Genomic DNA, 26555 nt, shown 5'->3' with positions numbered 1-26555 from the left:
ATGTTTATTGTTACATAATTACCTTGTTGCAGGTTTTTATTCAGATTTTTTCTCTCTTACCATCCTTCTCTAAAGACGAATGTTTTCCTCCTCAATGCTCAGGATTAAGTATACAAGCCTTGCTGTTGTAAAAGAGGGTAGATTATTATTTTTTTTTTACAGTTTTATATCAAGTTCTAATACTTTCTAGACTTTTGGCTGCACGGCAGGGAAATAGGAAAGAAGCTGTCACAGAGACAAATTGCACAGGAGACTCAGTATGGTGCTAGCTCCCAGTTATTGAGACAAATGGGATTTTATTGTTCAGGCTGTACCTCCTTTTTGGCTTAAATTCGTTTATTATTGTATCCGTCTATATATATGTGTGTGTATGCAAATATATTTTATATATAAAAAGCGTTACTTAGTCATATTGGTTTTTAGCTCATCCAAACACTTTTAAAGTAAAACGGGAGCAAAAAGTAGTATGGATTTGGATTGTCATACAAAGTATTCCATCTACCTGTGTCTCTGCACTAGGAAAACAAGATGCTGTCATAGTGGTAGGTCTGTGCAAGATTTCCTTAGGACAGACATGTTCTGTTGCCATGACTGGTTACCAATTAGTATAAACAGATCACTCTAAATTAAGAGTCTAACTAACCTGAACAGCCTCTCGTGTTTTTTTCCAAAACAAACCAGCACTTAAAATTTAGTAAAATACCTCCACTTTGACTAATTTTCTGTTCTTTCAGGTTTTACTAAAACACCTGTAAGACATCAGTGCCTTTTGGGCAACGCTGCTTTTGTTTGGAGGAATAAAGTTCCCTGTTCTTGGCTTAGCAAGTCCGCTTTGATGTGTCATCTGCTGTTGGCTTTTAGAGCTGAGTAATTTTGCATTTGGAAAAGCAGAAATGTAATTATGACCCTTTCCATTAAGAGACAAGCTTTTCTGTCATTCCTGTTTGAGAAGAAATATAGAATTTTCATTTAGAAAGCTTTGATTTTAATTTGTAGTACTGAAATTGTAGGAAAGAGCTTGCTTTCTCATCCGGTTTTTCTGCTGACTAGGAAAAAAATAGGAGTATGTCCCCCCTCCCCCCCCCAGCTAAAATACTTGCGTTATTTTAGTTTCAAAGTAAACATGCTGATGATCTAACCGCTTTTGCTAATTACCATCTGCTCCTTCACCAGCACTTGAGTCCCACTCACCCTCCAGTGTCTAGTATGCCAAAAATGCATTTGCCTGGGCTGAGCTGACGGGACGAGAGTCCGTGTCTTAATTATGGTAGAATTATCCACTTGTGTGCCACATCAACTTCAATTTGTTTCCTTCACAATTTATAAAACAAGGTTCAGAAATTTGTTGTTGGATTTGCACTCTGAATCTTTAATTTAGACATGCATTAAAAAAGGGAAGAATTTGCTTCATCAGTAAACTCTTGTTTTTTTTCCTGTTTTGACTATCTGTTGCTTCCTGCTGTTTGGCATAAGGCAAAAAAACGAAACGGTTCCAGAGATGGTTTCAGCGGCTTTTCAGTCTATGCCATGCATAACCTCAGCCTTCTCACACTGTGTAGAGACGTGCTTTTGTTTGGAAAGGGAGGGAATTCTGTCGCCCAAATACATTCTCTGTCTTTGTATTGTGTGGCTTTTAAGTTAGACCAAGTAACGTTAGCATGTGGGGAGCGCGCGTGTGTGTAATAATACGGATGGATATGATAAGGATGATGTGGGGGGTAATTTATATAGAGATTTGGGCCTTAGAAGTTATGAAATTGGCTTAAAAATCATGTTGTCATTTAAAATAATGGGGGAAGAGGAGGGTCTTAAAGGTCTTATTTTAAATCCTTTAAGATCTTTTATAGGCTCTCTTACAGAAGTGAAGACAGCTGGAAACATTTTGGTTTGATTCCCCTCCCCCCTGCCATGATTTTGCATCATCTTGTGACTTTCTAATAGAAACACCTGGAATCTCAACATGCTAAAAATGCCATAAATCGGCAACATTAAAGCCAGATTCTGGGGTTAAGATAAAGCTGTAATCTGTCAAGTATTTTTCAAAGTCTTTTCGTGGTGGTGTGTTTACTATTGCCCTGGAGAGTCTTTTGCAAGGAAAACACAGGAATTGCAGAAATCCTCTTCTGTACAGTGCAGATGTCAGCGTTTGTGGTCACTGGGTGCGACTGTGAAGAAAAGAAGGACCCTTAGGAGAATGCCAGCCCTTTTCCGTGGGCTGGCGCTTTGGAGCTGGTATATCTGGCTTCCTTTTGTGGAGAAAGCAGTGGTGGTTTTTCATCCCACCAGCATGCTCAAGGGCTGGTTACTGTTTTTCAGCAGGATTTGGTATGTTACACAGCTCTGAAGGTACAATTGCTGCTGTCAAAGTTTTTTATCATCAGTAGGATGAATGGAGTCAATTATAAGATGCCCCTTCCTTTTTGCTTAGTCTTTGCATAGGGCCTCCAGCAGTGTGGACCTCATTTTCTAGCTACGTGTTTTTTCTCTGTAAGGGAGCTTGTATGTTATTTTTGTTTGCTTTTCACATTCATGTATTAATTTCCAGTTGATATTTTTGTGGTTTTTTCCCCATCTTAGTTCTCTTTTTTTCTTACTTGCATCATCTGGAAATGGAACCGTTCATAAACGTTGGTCTGAGGAACATGTGACGGGGGCAAGGGCTTTAAATCATCATTGTACTGTGCTGAAAGTGTATTTGCATTTCGGAAAAGAAAAAAAGTTGCAACCTTTTTTTAAGCAAGATTTTCATTTGTAAACTATCTGCTATTTTTGGTTTGTCAAATATGAAGGCTTCCTGTGTGAAACCGATAGAGAAAAAGATCACAGGAGACCTGGAACGGTGACTCAGGTCACAGCAGGCCTGTTTGCATGACACCTGTGTCATCAAAATAGCCTTGCTTTTGCATCCTTAAATGAGATTTTCTTTTCCTTTAGATGATAGATCCGTTCAAACGCATATTTGATCATGAATAATTTGAAGAAAAACATTCTTCTTCTGAGAGTATCATAGATCTTCTCCGTGTTACTTCTGAGCTCTTCACAATGTCAACATCTGATGTTGGGCAAGTTGTCAATTTTCATTACTAGAGTCTGCTCAGAAATTGTTTCTCCCTATTTCCTTCCACTTCAGGCATGTTAAGTGAGATAAATTCATACACCGATGTTTAATTACTGAGTACTAATCACCCTTGTGCAATATTGATCAGCAGCCTTTTTGTATGCGGTGATCAGAATGAGTAACAGCTTGCAAGTAAACACTCAGGAGTGGGAGAGTGAAGATGGTGAGTTAGCCCAATGTAGAAGTTGATACAGCTTTTCTAACTTCCAGAGGTTTCTAGGCTCCATCAAACAGTCTTGTCTTCTCTTTTTCCCCTTCCTTGCTCCAGACTCTGTTTTCCTTCTTGTTCTCATGTTCAAACCAAGCAGTAATCCTTTCTGTAGATGATGTGTCTTTCTACAAGTGCCCCAGTCCCTCTTCTAGGGGCTGCTAATGCTGCTGAGGTTGTCCACAGTTTCATTTTCCCAAGTAGCCTGTCGTTTCTCCTCCTCCTCCTCCCCACTCGAAGCACGTGCAGGCTTCCTGGGCAGCCCTGTTTCATGGGGGCTGCCTGTGAACATCGCGCTTGAAAGCAACTGCTTGCGAGATAATTCAGTTAAACGGAGACCAGGGAAAACCCAAGTAGGCAGGGCTGCCGTGTGTGGGTTGAAAGGGTTGGTTTTTTCTCCCCCCCCCCCCCCCCCTTCCTCCTACTCTTTCCTTACCGGGTAAAAGACTCAGTCTGTGCTTGAACTTGCTATTCTGAATAACCTCTTCTCTGCACACAGCGACTGATGCTCACATCCTGTTTGCTACCAGCTTAGCCGAAAGAGCGCCCTGAAGAGTGACATTTCTATTTCTGTTGGGTTTGTTTCAGTGAGTTTGCAGGCTGGCTCTCTGCTGCTGCCTCCGTCACATGCCTTTTGATTCGCTTTTGTGAATTTGAGGAAACTCGCTTTTCCTTTGCTTTTTGTGTGAAATAGCAAAATCACTGTGGGATTTCGAATCGCATCTGGAAAAATGAGATAGACTTTAAACAAAGGAAGAATCTATATTGAATCAGGATACTTAAGTATTTAGACTTTGATTAATGCTCTACTAATGCAGAACTAGGCTGCATGGGAAATAACATTAATAAACTTGTGAATGCTATTCTTGCCAAGCTGTATGTTTTGATCAGGGACTTGCTAGCTTTCTCAAAAGAAAATCTAGATTTAAATACTAATTTTTTTGCTTTAAATCCACACACACCAGTGAGTCTACGTCTTATTTCTCTAATGTAATCACTTTGCCATGTTTAATAAACTATCTGTGCGCTTTCAAATCTGTTTTACTGGTGGAGGTGCTCAGGGAAGCTGAAATGGAGTATTAATTATCCACTCTAAAATATGCTTGATTGAGTGGCTCATGCTGGAGAAGTTCCTCATGCCAGGCTTTGTTGCATCTGCTGCTTTTAGTCTTTTACCAGTTGAAACTCATGTAGCCATGCTTGTAAAAATACAGGCACCTAAAAAACCCAAGGCAACAGAAAAATAAACTATAATTGTCAAATCTGGTTTCGAGATACTTTGTAGAGGAAAAAAAAGATGGTTCTTACAGTTTTAACAAATCTGACTGTGAATAAAACTTTGAAGGTTAAGCAACTTCATCTCTTCTTACTGTTTTTACAAGGCTGTGCTTCTAGAGCAGACTTAAAACCAGGAGGAGATGTAAGCACATCTGAATTAAATGAGAAGTTCCCGTATTGTTCCTTTTAACTTACTCCACCTTGAGGATGACTTGGATGAGACCTGGCAATGTAGCTAGCATTCTCTCCATGCCGCTGCATCCTTCTGCGGAGCACAATTTCTCACCTGCTTCTCTCCTTGACCTTTGCTGGTAGGATGCTCGTCCCCTTGGGCTGGGTGCAGGCTGATGCTGTATGCCTGCGGGGTGGGCAAGGGGACAGGGCTTCCTGCCTGTCTGGCCAGGGTGGGAGGACATGCTGCGCTGAGCCCATGTGCCACGGTGTGTCCTGTTCGTGCTTACAGTAAAGCTGGAGCCCTGGCTGTCTCCTGCCACCGGTGGGCTGGGGTATCTCACCAGCTGCAGTGGGAATAGCCTTTATGCTCTTGGGTACAGGAGGGCTGTGGGACCGCTGCTGGAGGAGATCGAAGTTACAGGTGGGATCAGGAGAGGGTGCTTTTTAGCAACCTGTGAGGTGGTAGTGGGTGGGGACAGGCAGGTGGTTAGCAGCCTGCTTGCTGTCTCTGCTCAGGTACATAATTCCCTTGCAGTGTTGAGGTCAGAGCTTCCTCATGCTGGAAGGCTTTGGTGCAGTTGAGGTGTGTTTCTGCCTCTCCTGGGAAGAGTTCTGTGCCTGGCTCTCCAGAAGACAGGGAAGAGCTTAGTGCCGAAGGTGGTGGTGCTCTTCTGCAGTTGGTCCCAGGTGGGGGCTTGCTGCTCCCTGTCTGGCCATGTGTAGGTCTCAGTGGTGTGATACCCAGGTGGGATTTCTTGTGCGTTCTGTATTACAGTAAAAATAAGATGCCACATCCCACCAGGTGAGTGAAGCCAGGGGAGCTCACTTGCTGGAAGGGCTGGTTTTCACCTCCCTGCAGGAGGCCAGTTTGCTCCTGGAGCTAAACTGGTCTTGCCCTGATTCTCCTTCACTGCAGAGCCATTGATCTTACTAGTTTAGAAGGTGTTTCTCCAGAGCTTTGTGATGGTACCTGGCATTTGAGATGAAGGAGGATTGGTGTAGGCTGCTTGCAAAGGTACCAAGTCATGGTTAAGTCCCGGGTTTTTTGGAGCCTGTGACATCCAAGACAAACCACAGGTTTGGTCTTGTGACATTTAGGCTGTTAAGGCTCCTAAAGTCAGGGAAATTTGTGCTGTGTGAGTGAGGTGAAGGCTTCAAATACAGTCAAGAAGTTGCCTGATCTTGGAGTATGTTTGCAGTGTGGGGAGGTGTTTTGTTTTGCTTTCTGGGGTTTCCTTTAGCCATGAGAAAGAGGAGAGGGAAAGAGAAATGGTAGTAAAAAAATAAGTGTATATGAACTTAGTATTAGAAATGGGACACAGAGCAGGTTTGTGTTTGTAAGTGGCAGAAATAATTTGTGTGTTGATAGATGTGCGGTAACAGCAAGATCTCTGTTGCAGGAGGACAGTTTTTCTTCAGCACGTGCCTGCTGCAGGTGATGAGGGGGTCTGTTGAGGCTGCCGAGCAGGGCTCAGGACGGAGCGCAGTTTTGTTTCCCTACAGAGCCCAGAGATGCTTGGAAGCGCCGCATCCAGCCAGCCTCTCAAACCGTTTGTCAAAGTGCCTGTTTTTCCCCCTCAATTAATTGTGGGAACCAATGCTAAATACTAAGCAAGGAAAAGCCCTACATTAAATAAGAAGTTATAGGGGGAAATGGTGCAAATCCATTAGCTTATGTTAGGTCTTCCTTATTTCTATTTTTATTTGTCACTGCTAATGGATTTAGTGCAGCCTACTCCCTGCCACCCGTCTCTACTAGCTGTTAACCCCTTCCCCTGGAAATTCACTCACTGGTTTATTTCATCATTAATATGCTAGTAGGCAAAAAATGACCCGCAAACCTTTAGCACAGATATAAGTGTTGAATAATTTTTTGAATGTCTGTTGGGTGAAGGTTGTGATTTAAAATTGTCACTAGGTTTTCATATATGACGTAACTGTATATTTGTAAAAAAAGGCAATTTGTGTCTTTTCTAATTGTATAATCTAGGTAACATGAAGAGTATCAGATGACCAGTGGCTATTTAAATGAGTGCCCCTCTGACATGAAATTCACACATGCCAGTAAATGAGTTGGGAGTTTCAGGGATTTTTATTTCTTTTTTGTTTTGCCTTTGAGTTTGTAGGTGACCTTGAGCACTTAACTTCTTTTTTATTCTTTTGTTTCTATGTCTCCTCGATTTTCTTTTCAGTAGAGTAGAGATAATTACACTTGCCTTGTATACACAAAAATTCTATAGGCTGAAACAGCATTATTAATGCTACTTGCTACCTAATCTCCCTCAAGTATGCCATGTGACGGCCTGTCATGCTGACAGGCTTGTCTTCTGGGCTCTCCTGTCTTCCCAGCCCAGTCTCCCTCCGTCTGTTTGATCTTGCACTTTGTTCCTCCCTAGCAATGTCACAGCCTGTCTTCTTCAGCGCACGGACTTCGCCTAGCCTGGGGAGGCTCGAGGAACGGCTGGAGTTGCTAGGCACTAGCATGAAACAACATACTACTACTTTATATAGGAGCGAGGCATTGTTTAAGGGCAGTTAATGACACTGCTTTCTTCAGTTGTTTGCAGGATTTCCATATGGCAGCCTAATAGCTTTATAGGGTGATTTGCATATAAACTCAACAAGAAGATATTTAACAGGCTAAATGTGACTCTTGGAGTTGCGTGACATAGTGCAACACCTCCTGAGCCTGTTGGAGGAGTCGGTTTATGATGAGAGAAGTGGGAAGCTAATGTGGTGTAGCAGATCCACTGCAGGCTGTAGGCAATAGTACTGTGTGAACTTTCCTGTACTAATGGACATACAGGTGCTGGTGTGCTGGAGGAGAAGTGGAGGAGCTAGAGGAGGAGCAGTGGACCAGCTGTGCCCGTGATGTCATCTGGCAGTGGGTCACCGTGATTGAAACCATAGAGAATTGTTCCAGACCGAGTGCTGAAGTGCCCCTTGTGGGATCAGAAGCCTGGACTCTGAGGTCGTGCTGTGGATTAGTAGTCTTTGGCGGCAGCTCAGACTTGCTGGGTGTCTAGGTCGTGCCCTAGAAGACATTTCTGACTTCTCTATACTCATCAGGGGGACTGCCAAGCTAAAAAATTGCTTAAAAGCCTGTGAATGCCTTCACTTCACCCAACCAACACAACCTGTCACGCAGTCACTCCTGTGCTGTCTTGTTGCCATGAGGTGTTACCCAGTTTCTTTGCTCTACTTGGAGCAGGTAGAGAAGGCCATAGGACCAGTGCTGTGGCTCTACTTACGGGGTGCTCTTTGGGGCTTCGCGTGGGGGCCAGCCTCTAAAGGCGCTGCTGATGGGAGCAGAGCTGCCTTCACAAAGCAAGCCCTTCACTGCGATAGCACAGACGAGACCAGAGGTACGAAGAAAACTTGTAATACGTCTTGTGCTGGCGAGACTTGAATTCCTTTAACGAAGGAAGACCACTGGACAGTGTGCGTTTTGGTAGCACTTTTGCCTGTTGCAGGACCTTGCACTGTCATCTTCCCTATGAAACAGGTGGGGTTTTTTTTTGACTGTGAAATACCATGGCCTTTTCGTTTTCTCCAGCTGTTACTTCACAGTGCTGGTCTGGCCTCTTTATTCCTGTAGCATTGTTTATTTGCGTGCTGGGCTTCCTGTGTTTGGTTTGGGGATTTTTGTTTTATTTTATTTTGAGGCTTAGTAGTCCTTTTCCACTGTAATCATACTTCTCATTCTCAGGGAAGTTACTTACCCACCCAACCTCTCTGGTTGGAAAGGCAGTGCCTGTTTTGTGACTGGAAGGACACCAGAGGCATGGAGATGGTCGATGGCCTTGCACCACTTGGGGCAGGATCAGGCCAGTCCTGAAGGCAAACCAGGGGTTTAAAAGGTTGATGGCTGTGTCAGTGTCTGGGGTAGCTCAGTGAGCAAGTGGGCTAAAATATCGAGAGATGAGCATGAAAGCAGAGACTTGGACTTAAGTGATTTGAACTTCTGGATGTTTTTACTTGGAGCGATGTAAAATTTAAAAAGCCCCAACTTTTTGTTTGCTTGATAAAAGCTGGTGATTTCTTGATGCAACTAGTTTACTTGGGTTGAACACTATACTTCAGTAAGCCTTCCCGTGAAACCTTTAATTTCATGCATTAAATGAGCATATATTTATGGTCATGTAATTGTGCTTTACCTAGTCAGAGCTCTTTTTCAGCTTTGTGCTTAAGCTGAGCTGTGACTGCTAGTTTACTGAAAAAAAAGAGTTAAAACATGCAGGAGAAGTGGGTGTGAGGGTTTTGTTATGCTGCATGCAAATACTACTTTAGTTTTCTCGTAACATAATATTGCCAAACTTTCCTCGGAAGGGCAGGGGAAGTTTCTAACTCTTTTGAGTTCATAGGTAAGGGGGATTTTTTGTGAGGGTTTCGGAAAATTAAATGCTTACCATGAAATTGTTACTGTCATTAAAATTGCTGTTAAGATCTAGAGTGCACTTCTTTAAAACTGGCTATATAGAATTTCACTGGTCTATGCAAGAAATGTTGGAAGAGAATGAAGAAAATCTACCCTTAAACTGCATGAATAGTTATTAGTAATTTTTATGTGAGATTACAGTGGATCTAAGGAATGTGTTTTATAATAATGGCGATCATTGGCAGTGGCTTTGTTTTTCTTTCTTTAAGAATTCCTTAGCAGTTGTATTGTTATTGCCTTTTTTTTTTTTTAACAATTAGCTGACCTCAGATGATTCAAATGCTCTGTTTGTGTCTTCCGGCGCATTACTCCATTTGTTTAAAAGAGAAGTCACTAGAGAACCCCCCAGCCTCATCTGCAAGGTACATAGCTGTTAAAGAGGATAAAGGTTTACTATTATCTGTGAACACTCAAAAACTATTTAAAACTGGAGAACCATGTAGATGAGCACAGCAAGTAACATTATGTCTGTCATGGTAACTTGAAATACTGATGAGTAAAGATAACCAAAGGAGTTTAAAACAGACCAGCAGACCAGCCTTCACCATCTTCATCTTAAATCTTCCTGAGCATTTGCCAGCCATGTAGTTTAAAATCTGTTATATAGTATCCTTCCCCAGTTTTGATACTAGTATGCCGGTTCTGCCTCATGTGAATGAAGAAACTAAAATTATGAGTTGGTTCTATTTTAGCAGTGATGCCCTTCATTTAAAGGAGAGTGATACTAACATGAGGAATGGGTAGCTGCACTAAAAAAAATGGAGTACGCTCTTCTCGGCATCGCTCTCTACAAGGGAATAGCACAGACCTGGCCTTCAAGCAGTGTTCCTGGTTGCACAGGTTCTCTTTGAATATTGAAAAGCCTCTCTGCCCTTGCTCTTGCAGTGCTGATTCAACGTGGCATCAGTGGCTGCAGTAGACTTGCATTCTCTAGTCTTGATGAATTTTGTAATCGTGAGCCACTTGTTTCCCATAGTGCCTGCACAACGTTTGCAAACCTTCAAAAGTAGTGGCATATTCAGTGAAGGATGTGTCATCTATGTTGTATTGCTGGGATGGTTTTTAAGTCACTTGGCAGGCATCTCTGCGTAGTGCAACAAAGTTATTTAAGCAAGTTGTTCTCTGCTGAGGTGGATTTTGGAGTGATTATTGTGTTGATTTTGGTGTGTTTCAGAGCTAAAGGCAAGGTGTCATAAGGTGCTGCTTGAAACCCTTCCTTCTTCCTCTTTATCTCCTCACAAAAATCCCTCACTTTTCTTATGAAATCGATTCTTTTTTTTTTCCCATAAAGTGAGAAGAGAGGAATGTTTTTTAGGAGGAATTCTTGAGGTTAATTTGCTGTCTTGGGAACCAAGCAGAAACTTGTTTTAGTCAAGGTTTCCAGAACCGTTCTATGTTTTGGGTGACTGCAGTGTCAAGTGGTGAGTGAAATACCCTACTCTTTTCATGGGTAGAAGTTTCCATCGTGCCTGTTGTCTTGGGAGGTGGTATGAGTCTTTGCTGCCTGGCAGCCTTGGGCACGCTCTCGCCACCCCCAGAGGTTTCGTGCTCAGGTGCGAGCAGTCAGCAGTGGTTCCAGAGATGCGACGTGTGAGGAGGAGGCTGATGACTATGTGCCTGCACATTAGATGTGATGCAGACATAAAAGTTGAGAAACGTTTTTGTCTCTTGTACATTATGCACAGAAATCTATTCTGGTCTAAAACTATTTTTTTTCAGACTCTGGTTCTGGCTGTAGTTACTCAAACAGTTGTTCTAAATTCTGTGGTGACATCATGGATATTTCTATCATTTTTTTTTTTGAAATTTACTTTTCAAAAACTGGTTCAGTAAAGCTTGATCTTATAGAAACACTTCTGTGCTGGCATGGACTACTTAGACATCTATAGAAGCTGAACAGCGTTCCCCTGGATGAACTTGTTGGCAAATCTGTGTGAAGGTTTGCTTCAAGCCTGCTGTTGCAAGGTAACTGAGCACAAGGAGGTCAGGATAAATATTTCTTTACAGTAGGAACCTTTGATTCCCAGTAATCTCTCCACTGTTACTTGCAAGGAGGTCATTTGCTGTAACAATACTAGGTTTAATCCATGCTGAGAGCAAGCCCTTAGATCAGTAATGGTGAATACTGAAACCAGAAGGTCTCTCATCACTGCAGAAAGTGTCATTAGTGTTATTTACAGGTCCTGTGTTAACGACTGCAAGAGCTTACACTGAGCTAGGCAGAGACTGATAAGTCACAATGGTGTGATTTCAAGATTTGATAGCTTGGGAATGCAGATGCTAGTTGGAAATGTCCTTTTTTCGAGTAATAGGAAGTTTCTTCTTTTTCTGCTTGTTTTTACTGTTCCTGAAGCATCTCTGTAACCAACATGACATAGTTCTCATAGATGATGTATTATCTACACCGCTTCAGCCTGGGCAGCTGCCATATTCCTAATTCATATTGCTGACAGTTTGGGTTCAAGAGAGTCTGGCCCTGGCCGCTCATTGACTCCTGGTTTGGTGGTAGTGGAGAAGGAGGAGGACAGATCTACTCAGTGGGGAGTTGTTGGCTTGGTTTTGGTTTTCTTTGCTTGTTCAAAGTAGCAAGGTCCTTACCTCAAGGAGTTCAGTTTAGTAATTCTGAGCTTGCTGGTGTAGCCTGGATGCCTGTGCAGAGCTGTGCGGTCACTAACGTGCTCTTGGGTCTCTTGTTTCGGTTCCTCTTCTCTCAGCCGACCTGGCTTCCCCCAGCCCCAACATGTCCCTGCTCAGCATCTTGGTGTCTCTTCTCAGCTGTGCAGCTCTCCTGGTCCTTCCCTCAGCACCATACCTGGCAGCCTCGCTGGCTGCTCACCCTAGCTCTCCCACATATCTCTGCTCTCCTGTCACACTGGTTTTCCCATTCCTATTCTGAGCTGCTTTGTGTCCAGGCAGAGTCCTGGTTTTCTTTGCTCAGTGTGCTGTTCCAAGAGACGCATCAGGGTGTCACCGCGGTTTCTGCTGCACAAGGGGAGAGCTCCTCTTCCCTCCCCCCACCCCAGCTCCCCACATCTATCTCCTGCTTTGCAGCAGTGCTGGATGCCCATCAGACCCTTCATGTGAGCCAGCTTCATGAGTTTAAATGGCATAAAATTATGCCATCGAAGTAGTTTTCTTGGAGGAAAATAACTGAAATGGGCTTGTGGAAGCAGGGCCGGGCACACGTGAGAACCAGGGAAGCAGCAATGGCAGCTCCTACCCCTCCATCCACTACATCCCTTTTGGGGGAGTTCCCTTAGGGGTCTGTTCCCTTGGATACCCTCTTGGTGGTGCAAGAGATGTGAGTGCCTGGAGCTGCTTCTCCCTGGTTTTAGCGCAGTCCTGTGTGGATTCAAAGCGAACGTGTAGCCGGAGCTTCAGAAGGTACGATTTGAAGTCGCCAGCATCCCTCCGAGCCCACGTGTTTTGTAATTCCTGTATCTGCTCTCTTCCCAAAGCTTTATTTTGGGCAGACTGTTTTTATGACAATGAAAAGAACAACCCTGGAAAAAAGCTGCGTTCCTAACACATTTCAAGTCTCTGCTAAAATAACCAGGGAACAAAATTCCTCAAATAAACATTTGCTGGAATTTTTATATAGACAGGGTATGTGTTTTTTCTCAGCCATTGGTCTTGGAAAGGGCTCAACGTACTTTTTTTTTTTTTTTTTGTTGAGCTTTGGCAGATGATAGGTGATATGTAAGGCCAGGCAGTTGGTTGTGAGGTATATGGAAGCAAAATGTTTATACTGAGGAGTTTTAATAGTGGATAATGCTGTTGTCTCCAACTGTAACAACTGAAAGAGCTGACAAGCAGCATTTTAATTCTTTTTTTTTTTTTAAATTTCAAACTTTTTTCAATTCTATTAAAAGGTGACCAAACATTTTTATTAAGATCCTAATAGGTTGTGTAAGGTGGGATTTAAAAACTTCTATATGCAGTCCATTGGAAGAAAAAACAATTGGACACTGAGTGTATCATGTACCTTTTCATAGCAATGCACTGGTTTTGATTGTTGGGGAGGAATCAGATTTGTATATTTATGTATTTGAGATATGAGAAAGAGCAAATGAAGTTTAGATTTAGTACACAATACCCTGATACAATCTACATATATATTAAGTGCCAGAAAAAGGTGTAACAATTTCTCAATAGAAAAGATTATCGGAACTTTTTTTAAAGAAAAAGTATTTGGTCATAAGCTTTTACAGGGTAGCTTCTGCTTGTTGCTTTCTCTCCCCAGTAGTACCTCTGAACTAGCTTACCTGCAGCTGTGGTCTACTCTTGGACAAGGTGAAGGGGACTTGTAGTAACACTCCCCTTGTTTTTAATAACCTTAAATACGAATGCAGAAGCAGTAATCTGTGATGGGCAGGAGGGAGGCGGCTGCGCGTGGCCCTGGGAGGAGGTGATGTGTCTGAAAGCACTCCAGTGCTGAGATGCTCAGAGGGCTGTTATCTACTCCTTGGTCACTTGTTGCCTGGGAGACAAATGTAATCCAGGGATTTTTTTTTTTTCTCCCTTCCTTGCTGTTTTTTGATTGGAGCCACTATTGACTTTTGGCTTGGAGGAGGTAGTGAAGCAGCATGCCAAGTGTCATAAGATGGAAATTAATCACTAACCGATGGGTCTGAGTTCCAACGATTTCCTTTCCTGTGATTGCTCTGTATATGGGAAGACTAATGACACATCTAAACAGACAGTTAACGAACCTCTTCACACCTCTGACAGTCAAGAAGGATTCTTAACCAGATGACACTTCAGTTTTCTTTTTATTTCTGCTCTCTTGTGTAATTGTGGAAAAACAAAAATAACAATCTTAAAAAAGGAACTTTGCATTGGAGAGCTTTGTCTGAAATTGCATTTGTTTTTGCTGCTAAATTATAAGTCATCTCAGTCACAGTGAAAGTACAGCAAATCTGCCTTCCCAGTGTTTCTTTTAACAAGGAGTATAATTCTTCTCAATACTTTTTGTGTGAGTTTCTGGTTTTCAGTAAGATTATTTTTGGCTTTTGCAAGATTATGGGCAAGCCAAACAAATTTAGCTTAACAATAATGAAAGGTTTTGAATTTACTCTTCAGTAGTGACTTCATCTTGTATGGCCCTCAACTTGAACTAACTCCGATGTTTTTTGGGGACTAATCTCTTCCAGGTAAATGAAAAGTCTGTCTTGGAAGTAAATGAAAAAACAGAGAAGTTTGGAAACAATATGTTGTGTTCCAGCAAGTACAAATAAGGTAGATGGTATTTAAGTATAGCTTTTTTTTAAGCTTCTCCCATGCTGTAAGAAGTAAGGAATCCAGCAAAGGTTTTCTCCTGAAAAATGTTCCCAGTTTTGCATGCTGCTTGCTTAAAAGGAAATTTTATGTTCTTTTTGCTCTGGCTCTTGGATGGAGCATGGAAGTGGAATTTGAGAGGTTTGGATTCTATTTTTGACTCTGTTCTTTGCCTAAAAAGTCACTTACTAGGCTTATCATGTGAAGTCTCTGGCACATTGTCCCATATTTAAGAGGGCTAAACAGAACGACCTCTTTTTTGCAAACTGGTTTGAGATCTGTGGGGCACAGCTTCCACCGCTGACACCAGCAGTGGATCTTTCTGTCATCTGGTGTAGTGCTTCACTGAGATAAAGCCCAAGAGCCTTCCTTGCTCTCTCTGGCCCCTTGAATCGAGCGTTTTGGCCATGCAGGAGGCCCGCTCACCTTGAGAGCTGGAGGATGTCTCCCCTTAGAGTGTTCAGTGGCCTTCTGGTAGCATGCGCTTGGGAAGCGAGGAGAGAGATGGGCTTGAACCCAGCTGTCCTGATGAGGCTTGACCCCATGTTCCCAGTTCCTCCAGAGCAGCATGCAGAAGACAGTTCATTCTTCATCCCCTCCAGCAGATGTACTTGCTTCTGAAAGAAAGTGGTCAGGGCTCCTTCATGTTGTGCCGACCCTTCTCCTCTTCTTTCAAGCCAAGTCTCATGTGGTGCTCTGAACTTGATAGATGCTCCCACACAGCCAACCAGAGACATTGGGGAATATTTTTCTTTTTATTTTTTTCTATTTTTTGAGGGAGAATTCAGTGCAGATTTGCTGTCTGTAAGTTCAGAAGGAGGTCTGTATACACTTCCACATTGCACTATGTATCCTAAAGCCATCTGTGAGGCAGAGGAGCACTTAGGTGTTGGTAGGGGTCCACAAAGATGACAAGTTTTTGAAAGGAAACAAGGTTCTGTTCTTTGGTCTTCTGTGGCTTTAGAAAATAATATCTCACTTTTGGTGTGATCTTGTGTGTGTGTGTGTGTGTTCTTTGACATGTGAAATCGAGAGCCTTGCTCTGCTGGTAGAAGTTGGAGTTGAGAAAAGGGCTGGCCCTGAGTTGAAAAGTGGCTAGAGGTGGTAGCGCAGCCTCCCCTGCCTGTTCAGAAGACGTCAGCATTTACCAAAAGTCTTATCGTAATGCCTTGAAAGCTTGCCAGTGGAGTCAGTAATTAGGATTGGTGGGGTTTTTTATGTATGCTTGAGCAGCCTTGGTCTGCTCCTGAGCTATGATTTTGTATGCTTGTGTAGAGGAGTCGAGGGGAAGTTGTTTTTCTGTTTGTTTGAGAACTCGCACAGAACAATTCAAGGTATCTGCACCCTGACCCCTGACAGGATTGAGACAAGGACTGAAATTGCACCGCTTGTAACCGCAGAATAAATACTGAATTTTAGTGTAGTCTTCCCATTACAGATTGACTGCTTGAGTTGCTGTGTGTGTCCGGAAAGGGTAATTACAGTAACTGTTGTTTCAACCGATCACAATTTCACAACACCCTTAAATAGTTTAAACTCTGATTATACTCTGAGCTTTTTTGGTTTTGGTTTTTGTTTGTTTGTTTGTTTTGGGAGTTTGGGGTATTTTTTTTCTCCTTAGGGGAGAAAAGATGATTAATTTCCTCTTATAATATAATGACACTGATGTCACGTAGTTGAACGATTAAGTCCTTTTATTTTTAAAACAGTTGCTAGGGTGTTTAAACCACTCCTGTTTAGCACTGTTTCTTGTCAGTATAACAGCAAAAGGAAAAGAAAATCACTTTCAAAAATAATCTATGTTTCTTCGAAGTTTCCACTTGACAGCAACTGTAGCTTCTTATTTTCCCAATACAGGATGACGGGGAAATTGCCAGGTATTACTAAATCATCTTAACTAGTAACAAGAGAGGGGGGGTGGGGGGAAGCAACCAACCATTCATTCTTACTTTTTTGCCCCCAGAAGTGTGATTTAAATCATACAGTTGCAATATGTTATCCATGGAGCACTCATCTCTGACAAGCAAACTGTGTTCACTCCTGTCAGACAAAAAACCCAAACCCACTGCTTTTCCTGACAAATACTGCTAAATAAATGAGGCTATGCCATTAGATCAAATATTTGATTTTTTTTTTAATTCTTTTTTCTTTGCAGAGTATTGGAAAGGGGTCCTTGTGGTGTATAGACCCAGAATATAGACAAAATCTTATTCAGGCTTTGAAAAAGACACCCTATCACCCATATTCGCATGTGTTCAATACACCTCCCACATCTCCTCAGGCATATCAAAGGTAAGAACTAGATGCATTTTACAACTCTAAATGTTTTCATCCAGTGTTGCGTGTGAATCTTGGGTAAGACGTTAAATGTAACTAAGCTATGCAGTTTGGAAATGTGCTAGCAAAGCAAGCCCGGGAGCGCCGGCAGCAGCCTGGCCTTGCTCACCAAGCGTCTGGGACGCCGAACCTGCCCGTCCCGCTGCGTGCCGGCAGCGAGTCCCCCGAGCAGTCCTGCCCCTGCGTGAGCTGCCGAGCCTTTTGGCAAAACGATGCCTGAAATTAAAGTGCGTATAAGCAAGTGGAGAGCTCTGAAATGTCCACTTACCCCTTTGCAGTAGGTGAAAGCGCAGAACACTCGCTCGGAGGAAAAGGGCTCGTTTTTTCCCCCCAGGTGTGCTGTGGGGCCCGTGTTGCTCGTGCAACCATGAGGTCTCCACGCGAGCCCTGCGCGCCGGTGACTCGGGCAGCCTTTGTTGTAGTTACGTGCTGCCTGCGCGAGGGCTGCCCTCGAGGGCATCCCAGAGGGGCGCGGGGGAGAGCCAGAGCTGGTTTTCCGCCTTGCTTCAGTGAAATGGGCGTGGGGTGAGTTTGTTTTCATTTGATTTACGTTCTGTTTTGATCTGGCTGTTGCTTATGACGAATGTTAGTGAAGGAAGAGAGAGAACCTGTGACTGCCATCCGCCTAGTGTGGAAGCAGACACCGGGTTTTGACACAACTGCTTTCTGCTCACTGCTAATACAGAAAGTATTTTCTTTCCTTTTTCCAAACGTGGGTCAGAAATGCCGGTCACGGCCAGTGCTGTACCGCACCCCACAAAATCAGGAAGGTGTCTTTATCCCTGGCATAACAGGGTCAGCGCCGTCACTGGGATAAGAAGTGACTGTGATGGCTCTCGGGGGGCTTGGGGGCAGGTTTTTTGGTTTATTTTTGTTTGCTTGCTTGTTTGTTTCCCGGAGCCGTGTCAGCGTTAGTGCTGAGGCGTGGCGGAGAGGGCTGCGGCGGGAAGGGCCGGGGGGTGAGGATGGGGACGGGGGCGGGGACGCGGGGCTGGCGCGGGAGAGGCCGCCGCCGCCCGCCCTTGCCGCCCGATGAGCGTGATGATCGCCATAGCAACGCGGGCGTCTCCCTGGCAACGCGCGGGCCGGGCAGGTGCCGTCGCATCCCGGGGCTGGGCGGCGCTGCCGGGCGAAAGGACGGGCCGTCGGGGCTCGGCCACGCGCCGTTGCCGTGGTAACGGGTAATCCTGCGCAGCGACGGCAGCCGCTCCCAAACTTTTTTTGAAAACCGGGATCCTGTGCCGGGTTTTGTGTCCCGCGGAGATCGGGAGAATTGCGGGCGCTGGGCTTTGGGCTTGGTTGGTGGTTTTTATTTTTCCCGTTTTGCAACGAACGCGTGACGTGGGGTCAGCCGGCAGCGGCTCACCGGGGGTGGCGGGAGCTCGGGCCGTCCCGAAGCAGCGGGGCAGCTGCAGTGCAGGTCACTCCGGCGTGTCATGTGGAGCTCTAGAAAAATATTTTCCGTAGCACCACCTTTAGAAGGGATTTTTTCACTTTTGCTTTTCCCCTGCTCCCAGCGATCCCACCACTACTGTGCTTTGCAGGACAGAAAATTAGTTGAATAATGGCGTTATAATGGTAATTTGTGTTTCCGGAGCCTCCCTTTGTCATTTCTGTTGTCTTTTTAAGAGTATTTTAATTATACTCGTACAGATTTATTCAGAGATTTCTCGAGTCAAGTAAAAGTGTAATGCACATCTAACATAGAAATGGAGGGATTTTGATCCCTTCTAATCCCCGCAAGCAAAAAAATCCAGCAAACACATGCAGTTGAAAGCAGGAGGATCTCCCATTTTTTTTATGCTTGAAGTGACTGTTGACTTTAATGGGTCAGGTTTGCCAGAACAACTGTGCAGTTTGCTGGCAGATGTTGCCTGCAGGATCTCACAGGCAGCTTTGCCAGGTTAGGATGAAGGAAGCGATGCAGCAGCGCTGGCACAAGCGGTCCTTGCAGGAGTGAGCCCGTAGAGACACCCTGGCTGGGTGCGGGGTGTCATGGAGCCTGCTCCAGGGTGGCTGCCCTGCATCCTGCACAGCCTTGTGCCCGCTGCTCTCCCATCCTTGCAGCCTGCAGCAAAAGACGCCTGCAGAGCCGCAAACCTTGGGCAAAACTTGTGCTGCCCTCTTCTAATGGGGTGGGCAGCCAGAACCTGGTAGCCGGTTGTCATGTATGGGAAGGGAGAGGTGCGCTGAAATGTGCCAGCACGGGATTTAAGAAGGAAGGCGTTTTGAAAGAGTGCCTGCTTTCGCCGGTGCCCAGATGTAGCTGGGCAAATGTCAAAGCTGTCTTTTGAGCGAGGGAGAGGGAGGGTGCTACTGAAACACCCGCAAGTGAGTCCTAAAACTGAAAGGGAAACTTCCTCTCCTTGGAAACCGTGGGATGTCAGAGCTGCTGCTACACTGCTTGTGCTGCCAAGTGCTTTCAAGTCTTCCTTGTAATGAGTGCATCATAAAACAAAGAGCTTGCGTGGCTACGGAAGCAAATTCCTTGCAAATAGAGGCTGAAAGGAGGTTGGGTTTTGTATGAAGAAATTGTAGTTTTGCAGTTATTTTTAGCTGGATATCTTTCAGCAGTTCAGCTGTCAAATAAAACTTAATCTTCCCATGGTCTTCTAAAATATTTATTTATTCATCTACTAATGACTGGCAAAACATCATCATGAGGCTGGTCTAGGCCATCAGTGACTGTTAAATTAATTTAAATGTGCATTGGCAGTTACATGGCGAAATAATTTTTTTCTAATATATTTCTGATATATTCACAAGGAGCTGAACGTTCCCTGTGTGTTTGGAAAAACAGTAATCCTGTATGTATGTGACTGCTTTCTCATGTGTACAAAGACTTCGGTACTGGGTAGAAAATGTAAATTCACTCCGCCATCATCGGATCTCCAGAGCAATACATCGTCATAGTAACAAATTCCAAGGGAAATTTTTCTGATAGTGAAGATACTATGTCTAGGAAAAAATCCTTGGGTGGCAGAGGTTTTGCTACCTCTCTGTCTTACATAACTGAAGCCCACAACTAAGAGAAACAATGTCACCCGATATTAATGAAATATGTCTGGAACCAGATAATTTGCCAATATTACTCTGGCATCTAGGAACGGGATTAATCGGAGGAATTACAAAGGTTATAAGGATGATTTGGTGAGATTCCACAGGGGTAAATTGACCTATTGCTTGTCTTCATCAGCTGTTTTAAAAGAATAAGGATACACAAATGAATCACGTGTTCTATTTGGTATCTGCGTAAGCAGCTTAGGGGTGAATTGAGCACAGAGTGGAGGAATGTATTATAAAAATATCCCAAGCAAGATGATCACTGAACAGCCAAATTCTTCTTTTCTGAGCAGAGTTAATTACATCAGATAATTCAGCTTTACAACTTTACTAGAGCATCCTGCATAAACATAACAGGGAGGACCTTTTATGAAGGAATTTTATGATGTGAACTCACACATTTGGATGACTGAGTCAGTGTTATACTAGTATTGTTTGAGATTAGACATATGACTCAAAGCAGACAGTTTGGATTATGCTGGGCTCCACGTACAGAAGACCATCATTTTTGGGGAAAAAGCATCCTTGCACTGTTTGTACGTAAGAAGGAGCTTATGCAACCTGCAATTCGGGATGAGGAAGATTATCTGTAAGCTTTAAGAAGAAGAATACTATAGCAATGCAAATGATTTAATTTTAATTGGATTGGATGTGTGTTCTTAAAAACCCCAAACTCATGCCAAACCAAAAAAAAAAAAAAAATTTATGTAGTTCTTCTAATTAAAGCATACATTATGTCATTTATGATGAATTTTAAGGGTGAACTAACACTGATACAGTGTTAGAAAGAAGAAAACTCTTCTCGATGTGGAAAAATTGGTGCTTTAGTCTAATGTGTTTCTTTTAAAATATTTACAATTGTGTTGGCAATAGCAACCTTGAAATATATTTATATACCCAATGTTATGTTAAATGACTACGTAAGTCAATGCCCTGATACTTCATTTATGTGTTTTATTTCCAGTTTTCTGACTCTACCTGAACTGTAAGTGGAATTTTCTCTTCTGGTAGTGCTTTGAGGAGATCTTGAAATGTATTTTTCTTTCCTCTGAATGTGTTACGTTGGGCTAGATCTTAATTGTTTCAGCACTAGAAAGAGAAATACTACTAGGAAATGTCATGCAAAATAATAGAAATTATTAGTTTCACAGATGCATAAGAAATTTTTGAAGATTTGTGTGACCTTGCAGAAGTGTTGGCTATATCCCTTCATAGACCTGTGGAGCATTTTTCCTCTGCTTTTCATTTTTCCAGTGTGTTTTGCTAGTTGTAGTTTGTTAAACCAGTGGCAAACGTTGACACATCTGTTCTAAGCTGCCATATAACTGATAAAATGGCAAACGTGCCTGAGCTGGAAACTGAAGAGTGATTTCTTTCTTGCCCCAGCCTGCCTGTTTGTAAAGGCTCCGTCGGGTTCCTTGTTGGTTTGCTCCTTCCCATTCAAACAGCTCCTTGAGTGAGCTCAGCCGGTATGTTCTGCCTTAAGAAGGGCTGAGATGCCAGTTAGTCCTGAACTAGATTTGTGCTTGGCTTTGAACATGGACACTTCAAAGCACTTCAATCAGAACAATACTCTGCCTTTCCTGGTGGGCATTGCTGCATTTCGGCCGGGCTGCCCTCTGTAGGGAGGGCTTGAGCCTCGCAGACAGGAAAACGTGTAGCAAAAACTCAACCGCAGCGCCATGTCGGTCGCTGGAGAGGCGAGCGGGTGCGCAGTGGGTGTACGTGGTGCCCGGCAGTTGGCAGAGCCGGTGTTTCCGGACAGCCCGCTGCGTGGCCAGGCTGCGGCTTGTGCTGCAGCCTCGCAGCTGGAGGGACCAGGCCCTGCAAGAAGTCAGCAGAAAACTGCTGCTTCTCCTTGTGTAGAGTCGCTTTCCAGAACAGCATTTCATGTGAATATGCGCGGCTTCACGATCTGACTTTCCTTTTCCCATCCCTTGTTGAAGTGTATGGTACTGGTGTAGGCCAATGGATCACAGAGGGCTGCAGGTACCTCAGTGACCAGATGTTTTATGAGACTTTACTAGACTGAGTTTTGAAAACTTTGAGGTGGCTTCTGTTTATTGAATTTAGTGTCTCTTACCACTATTTCCTTCTGCTACTGCTGGCTTCCCTAAAAATGCCATGAGCTCCTTAAATGTTCATCACTTCTCCAGTGTCTTGTCTTTTGATACCTGTTTCTGATAAAAATATTTTTCCTTATTCTTTATTTCGAGGTAGAGATTAAGAAAAGGAGACTTCATGATTATGAACCCTTGCCTAACTTGAAATTTATTAGTAGAGATGTGATTAAAAATTTGTGAAACTTGGATTTTAGGAAAACAATGTTTAGCAGCCAGCACCTGCCATCGCTCCAAGCCCTCTGGGAAATGGCAAGAGAGGCGGCCTGGGCATGCTCGTGTTGGGATTTGAACTAAAATAAATTGCGTTTGCCTGTTTTGAGACTGAAAACACACACTCTTACCACTCTTAATCCTAGCTTTCTGTTTCCATACCACCAGCACAAGTCCTCCCACCGTGCAGTGAGGAGGGTGAGGGGTGGCCACGCCGTGGGAGCTCCCCAGGCGATGCTTGTCCGGGGTCCTCACTGCCCCCCATGCTCCCCCCATCCTCCCATGCACTGCTGCAGCAAAAACTCCTCGAGCAGTCACTGCCACGCAGTTGGTGTGCAGCTTGCATAGAGCCCGCTCAGGATGGGGAACTTCGAAGCTGTTACATGGATGCGAAACCGAGAAGTGTTCCCTGCTGAGGACAGCATGTTGTAGGTCGGCTGCTTAGGAAACTACTGTTACTGGAACAACTCCTTCAAATATTTGTGGGTTTTGGCTTTACTGTCACAAGCTTCACCCTTTCGCAGTTGTTTATTGACGCTAAACCTACATCAAAGTCAGTATGTTGTAGGTTATCATTTTGGACAACGTATAAGCACTCTTTTTATCCATACACTTTATAAGTTGAGATCAGAAATGGTCTTCTGTGACCGCTTGTTGAATCTAGTGAAACAACCTTTTCCCCTTCACTGAAAACTTTGAAGCACTGAAAGACACTGCAGGGTGTCCCTGTGCAAGAAGGAACTTAAAAAATAAATGAATTGGTTGTCTTTTGCAGTCTAGAAACACAGATTTAATTCTGTATTATTGTTTTTGCTTTTGGTAGAAAATGAACCTGACCATGGAGCAGGCTAGTATTAATTTCTGTGGATGTTACAACCCCTTTATCAAGATTGATCTAAGCATTTTACTTCCTGGGTAGAGTCAGAATAAATTTTCTTCTCTTGATGTGGTGTTAAATCGGAGTCTTTGGGGAATTTTGTTTCACTGTTTTTGTAGTTCAGAGATCACAGAGAGCACAAGTTCTTCCAAATTGTGCCCTCTGACACCTTAACACGTCTTGATTTGAACAGCACCTACACTTTGGGATTATGCTGCTTTATTTCTGTTTTCTGGCAAGTTAGAGAACATCAGTTCTGCTTGATGCCAGGTAGGAATAGCAAAGAAAAAAGGACTTCTGCTTGAGTGGATGTTTGTAATTCTATCAGTGTATAAATATTTGAGGATTTGCCAATCCAGGACTTGTTTTCTACTGTACTCTTATCAGCTCTCTAGCCAGTAGACTTCTGTGATATGAGAAGTATCCCATGGAGCATAGTTTCAGAAAACAAAACAGATCAACTCTTACCTTTTGAAGGCAGTTTTCTTGCACTAGTATGAGTGAGGTGGCAGAGAGGGAGATAAATTGGGAAAGGTGGTAGCAGATCCTGGATAGAAAAAGAAGAGCAGAAAGTCTGAGTCTGCCTGCCTTCACACAGCAGTTTCACGCATCCTTTCTGCAGCACCCTTGTACTCAGCAGGGATTGACTGGTGGAAATACAAATAACTCTCTCATCACGTCTTCATTCTGCTCAAAATTAGATAAATGCTTCTGAGCCTTCTCAGCTTAGATGTTTTCAATTCTTTCTCATCCATACCTCCAAAATAGTACAAACATCTTGTTACCCATTTTCTAAACATAAGGATTTGGCTAAGCTGTTGTTTTGGCTGCTGTTTGCAGGCTTTGGTAAAGAACTGTAAAGCAGCATCCTTAACCTGTCATGTGTCTCTAGATGCTGGACAAACACGGGCTCCTTGCTTAATTTTGTTATCATTCATAGTCCCATTTGTTGAACAGTCTTTCCAGTTGCTTGACTTTTTAGGCTCCCCCCACCCCCTCCTCTGTGCCTTCTGTAGATAAATATAGCCTTTTTCCAAAGATAGCTTGCAATGGCACCATGGATATTTCCCCTTCAGTTCATGGGAAAAGTAAAGTCTAGGGATGTGTTTTGAAAATTTTGTTTGTTTGTAAATCCCTCTCTGGCCCTGGGTATTTCCCTGTTGTTAGAGTAGCCTAATTGGTAGAGCTATGAATTGTTGACCGCAGAAACTTGGAAGCACGTGGGTGCTGTGCTTCTGAGATGGTCTGCAACTCCCCATCTCTCTGCTTCGCTGTCCCAGAGTGTGTTCTTGTGCAGTTAGGGTATGCATTGTGCAGTGCATGGGCCGTATGGTACAGCAGAGAGCATGGGGCACACCTCTCCCTTGGTCACTTGGCACTGTTCAGTCCATCTCGCACCATAAAGCCATTGCGGTGCTATTACAGCTGCAGCAGTTGCGTGGATGGGGAAGCCTGTGTAATGCAATTCAGTAACAGTTCACTGAAACTTTGGCAGTTGAAAATTAGGATTTGGGAACAAATGTTTGTGTGATGATCAGTTGCCGCCATGAACATCACGTTTGTTAAATCACACAGTGTTACCGGGGTGGAATTCATCTGATTTCTGTGTTTGAAAAAAGAGACTCATGAAGCTTGGGAAACAAGAAATAGTATCATGTTGTCTCACATCTTATTGCTGTTGGATTCAGAAAAGATTTTTTGTTTTCTAGAACTCAAGTTAAATTTTTAGATTTATTTTTAGTACTTTTTATTTTCTTTTAGATTTTCTTCACTTCTCTATTAGTTGTTGGACTTCTTTCCTTTGGTTCCTTTTGTAAGAAGGATTTACAGGGAAAGTCACCTTATTTGCAGTTCTGTTGTAAGACTGACATTCTTAGAACAGTTTCGAATGTCGTGTTAATAGTAATAAACTTTCTATGAATAAAGAAAAGTGATGATAATTTCAGAATCTTTCAAACAGTAGGGAAAGGGTGGCTTTTCTGTAATAGTTACTCTTGTGATTGTAAGGCATTCTGCAGTTTAACTATTCATTATTTGTTTAATGTTTGCTTAGACTAAAAGTAAGGTGGATTGACTGTTTCCAAGAATTGCAGCTCTGTCTTAAACAAAAACCTGCATAAACCTTTCATGCTTTTACCTAACATTTGGATGTATATTGGGGAATAGAAAATATGTGTAAAGTGTGAGGGAGCTGTTGGAGATTATGTGGAACGTAGAATATTTGTGTACCCAATTTGTTCTGTATGTAATGTCCCTCTGAGAATGTCATTTCTGCCCATGGATTCAATGGCCTTGGCTAAGGAAAGATGCCAAGCAGACTTGCTTGGCAGCCTCTCACCATGTTGAGACAGTTCACTTGGGTCCAAGAGCTGGAGGAACTGGCTGCAAGTGACCCGGCTTCTCCTCAGGTCATAACAGAAGGTAACAACTGTACCATAAAACACCCCTGGTTTTCCATAGAGAAGTGTCCTGGGAGATGAACATGGCAAGTGAGAAGCTGTCGTGGTTTTAGGCTGATCCAACAACTAAAATTTACTCACACAGTCTCTCCTTCTTGTCATGGTTTGATGTGGAGGGGTGGGGGTTCTGGTGGCAGGAGAGGGGTTTTGGTCCCTGTGACCTCCCCGGTTTTGGAACCGGGTTAGGCTTAGTTCTGGCCACCAGATCAGACTGCCATACCCCTCGGGGTTGAGCCAATAGGGCGCCTCTGCGAATTGCCCTATTTAAGTCAGGACAAAGGGACCGGAAAAGATGCTTCGCCCAGGATCGAGCAGAGAAGGGAGGAGGGCACTGCCCCTGCTCCCTGGCTCCCGGCTGGGCAGCTGCCTGCGTCGGGCCGGCACCGCCCACGGAGGATGGCGGCGGCGGAGCCAGCTGGGGAACTCGGGGGCACCCCACTCCCGGGGTGCCCACTGGGCTGAGTTCACCTGGAGAGGACTGAGATCTGAGAGAAACAGCTGCATCGACAGCAGGTAAGTGAGGATGGAGCGGGAGGAGGTGTGCCGGAGCCGAGTTTCCCCTGCGGCTGATGGTGAGATAGCAGGCGGCCCCCCTGCAACCAGGACGGCCTCGGTGGAGCAGAGACCCACTCGCAGCCCGTGGGGAGAAGATGCCTGAGCCTGAGGATGGTCGTGTTGGGACGCACGACAAGGCAGAGCGGCATCTGGAGTCTGCGTGACGACCCACGCCGGAGCGAGTGGCTGCAGGTCCCTAAGTACCCGAGACTGTGGTAAAGCCCACACTGGGGCAATCTGTGGGGAAGGATTGTTTCCAGTGGGCTGGACTCACGCTGGAGAAGTTTGTGGATTTTTCCTCGTGGGTAGGGGATCCATTGGAGCAGGCGAAAAGGGTGTAAGGACTCCTTCTCCTTTAAGAAAGAAGCAGCAGTAACAGCACAGAATGAACTGACCTGTACTCCGCCAGTCCCTGCCCCCTGTGCTGCTGGGGGGAGG

At 44.0% G+C, this 26555-nt stretch overlaps 1 protein-coding gene across 8 annotated transcripts in view; it reads left to right on the top strand.

Moving 5' to 3' along the window:
* FOXN3 (forkhead box N3) overlaps window positions 1-26555 on the top strand; it is a 230669-nt gene that overhangs the window by 93047 nt on the left and 111067 nt on the right. For all 8 annotated transcript variants that reach the window (XM_086613090.1, XM_086613088.1, XM_086613083.1 and 5 more), the window contains exon 3: window positions 16649-16785. In XM_086613090.1, coding sequence (XP_086469216.1) covers window positions 16649-16785 — 137 coding nt within the window. The remainder of the gene's footprint in view (window positions 1-16648; window positions 16786-26555) is intronic.

This window comes from Tauraco erythrolophus, chromosome 6 (assembly GCF_009769465.1).
Source record: "Tauraco erythrolophus isolate bTauEry1 chromosome 6, bTauEry1.pri, whole genome shotgun sequence".
In the NCBI taxonomy this organism is placed as follows: Eukaryota; Metazoa; Chordata; class Aves; order Musophagiformes; family Musophagidae; genus Tauraco; species Tauraco erythrolophus.
The sequence above is the reverse complement of the archived record's forward strand: the minus strand, read 5'-3'. Positions and strand labels throughout refer to the sequence as shown.